The sequence below is a fragment of the Montipora foliosa genome, chromosome 11 (genome assembly GCF_036669935.1).
Source record: "Montipora foliosa isolate CH-2021 chromosome 11, ASM3666993v2, whole genome shotgun sequence".
In the NCBI taxonomy this organism is placed as follows: domain Eukaryota; kingdom Metazoa; phylum Cnidaria; class Anthozoa; order Scleractinia; family Acroporidae; genus Montipora; species Montipora foliosa.
The window spans coordinates 1531794-1534293 of record NC_090879.1 but is presented as its reverse complement, the minus strand read 5'-3'; the positions used below and the strand labels follow the sequence as shown (position 1 = coordinate 1534293).

Sequence of the window (2500 nt, the reverse complement as noted above, 5' to 3'; positions counted from 1 at the left end):
GACATTGCAGATATCATACAGATGGACACGATACATGTGATAACCCCGAAGGTACTTATCACAATTCTAGCTTCATGAAGGTCTTCTCTTGCTCTTCCATTTAACAAACTGATATAGTAATAAATCCCTCCGCACCCAAGGACAACTGCGGCTAACAAATCGCCCAGTCCTAAATTTACCACCAATAGCGACACTGGTGGATCTCGTACCCGATACACGACAGAATTTCGGAAGACTGCAATCAGGAAAACCAGGTTAGAAATCACCGCTGATATTGCAACCACAAAGATCAAAATAACATGAGCTAGATAATAAAAATGCTCTCGAAACTGAGGGTAGGATGTTGAATTCGCCTCATTTGAATTCAACATTGTACTGTTTGGGTCACTCTTGCGAACTCTGCAAGTGGATCCAAGATGCGACTGATTTGTGGGGAATATTCTTCCGTATGTTATAGTCAATTTGAACGTGGGAGATGAGATGTAATCTTGTGTTCTATTAACCCTTTGTCGATGAGCAATTTGTATAAACCAAAAGGATTATAATTCAAGAAAACTTAAAACCAAAGACAGCTGTTTTAGAAAGTGTAGCATGAAATAGGAAGTATCATTGCCGCTGACTGGAGTCTCGCATTTCAGTAGAAAGTCGAACCTAAGGCCAGCCAATTTCTTTTTTGGATTTTATGCAACTGAATTTGACCGGGCGTATCATGTCTCTTACGCCGCAATTCGATGAAGGTCAAACGAGGGTAGGCTACAAACGATTCTACTAAGATGTTCAATTTAAGAAACCTGAAGAAGAGCCAACAAAAGCCTTTCAGACAGCATCCGGAAAACAGATGACGATTTTCCAATGATTTGAGCTGATTTGTTGATTTCAGTTTACACTGTCACCAATTAGTGCTCCAGTGCTACATCGACTAGACACTTAAATAAAGTCCCCTTCCTTTTCTTTCCTTTCCTTACCTTTCAGACATTTGAATACTTCACATAACAGCAGCTGCGGACGTTTTTTTTATATTATTAACCACGGCAGCAGCATTTTGACAAAAACCAGCGACAAAAAGGAAATTGCAAGTTTATGTCCATAAACTTGCAAAAAAAGGAGCTGGACCAATATTTTCCCAGGACAGACCGAACAAGCTAGTTCAATAACATCTATTTCAAAGACGAAAGAACCCAATTATAATCTTAGAAACAGAACTGCCCACCGCCCGAAATTGAGCTCTGATACTCTCAGAATCTATTTGTGAATAGGCTCATAATCTTTAGTTGATCTGTTAGTCTTGTTAGTATTTCTCAAGTATATTTTAGATTTATATTGTTAATTGTATTAATTAAGATACGTATTTTCATCTTAAGAGAAATAGAGATGATGATGATGATGAATAATATTATGATTGTTAGAGCGAGTTTCAATCGTGTCGTAAAAGCTGTCGTAAAACAAAAACCAAAGTAATTACTTTGGCCAATCAAAAAGGACGGAGACAATCCAGTAAACCAATCAAAACTCGAAGTAATTACACGTAGCCGACACAAAGAGCGAGAAAAATGTGCACGCGCGAGCCACAATTGGTGTTGGTTTCACTTCTGATTGGTTGAAAAAGTGGCGCGAGAACTTTGAACCAATCACTGAGTAAAGTAATGCAAAACCAATGCAATTCGCTAATTACTTTCGACACTCAATTGAAAACCGCTCTATTAATAATAATAATAATAATTATTATTATTATTATTATTATTATTATTATTAATAGAAGGTTAATAGTGCCTGACACACTACACATAGAGTACAGTATCGTAAAGAGTAGTAAGCCAGTGATCGTACCTGTTGCCTCAGAGTATCTCTGTACTTAAATTCGCTAAACTCCGTGACTTTCTCAGTGTTCTTCAACGCGTCAATCAATGTAGCATACACGTGACTATAAACGTCTCCATAGTAACGTCTCTCTGGAGGGACCGATAACGCTATGACGGCATTGATTCGTACCTGAAGTACAATGCAACAAAAATAAACGAAACAAAGGAGGTCATGTCTTGAAGTAAGCAAACTTTCTTGTTTTACACGGTAGAATTGAAAGCCACGAATCTTATGGGCTCATGTGTGTTAAGAAACAAGTGGATTCGGCAACCAGTTGTCCATTTACAAAGTGTGTTGAAGTTGGATTCGGGACCACAAAAACAAGCGGATCGCAGTTTCGTAAATGGCTTTTCGGGACTTTCGAGTCATTATCCCGCTCACCTTGAAGTTTTTGCAATCGCAAATCACATTTTCCAAAGCGTTGAAAATTTCACCCTGCAAAAGAAAAGGAAAGGAAAGGAAAGGAAAAAGAACCTTATTTAAGTGCCTAGTCGTTCTAGCGCGGGAGCACTACTTAGGGACACTGTAAACTGAACTGAATTAGCAATTAACGCAAATCAAGTCAAATGTTGGTTTTTGAGGAGGGGGGAAACCGGAGTTCCCGGAGAAAACCTCTCGGTGCAGAGTAGAGAACCAAGAA

The 2500-nt window shown here is 38.7% G+C and overlaps 1 protein-coding gene across 1 annotated transcript in view; it reads right to left on the bottom strand.

The window, feature by feature from the left end:
- The window catches only part of LOC137974758 (HEAT repeat-containing protein 6-like), a 48488-nt gene that overhangs the window by 6300 nt on the left and 39688 nt on the right, over positions 1–2500 (bottom strand). The window contains exons 24-25 of the mRNA XM_068821731.1: positions 2242–2295; positions 1828–1989 (exon numbers count right to left, since the gene is read on the bottom strand). Coding sequence (XP_068677832.1) covers positions 1828–1989; positions 2242–2295 — 216 coding nt within the window. The remainder of the gene's footprint in view (positions 1–1827; positions 1990–2241; positions 2296–2500) is intronic.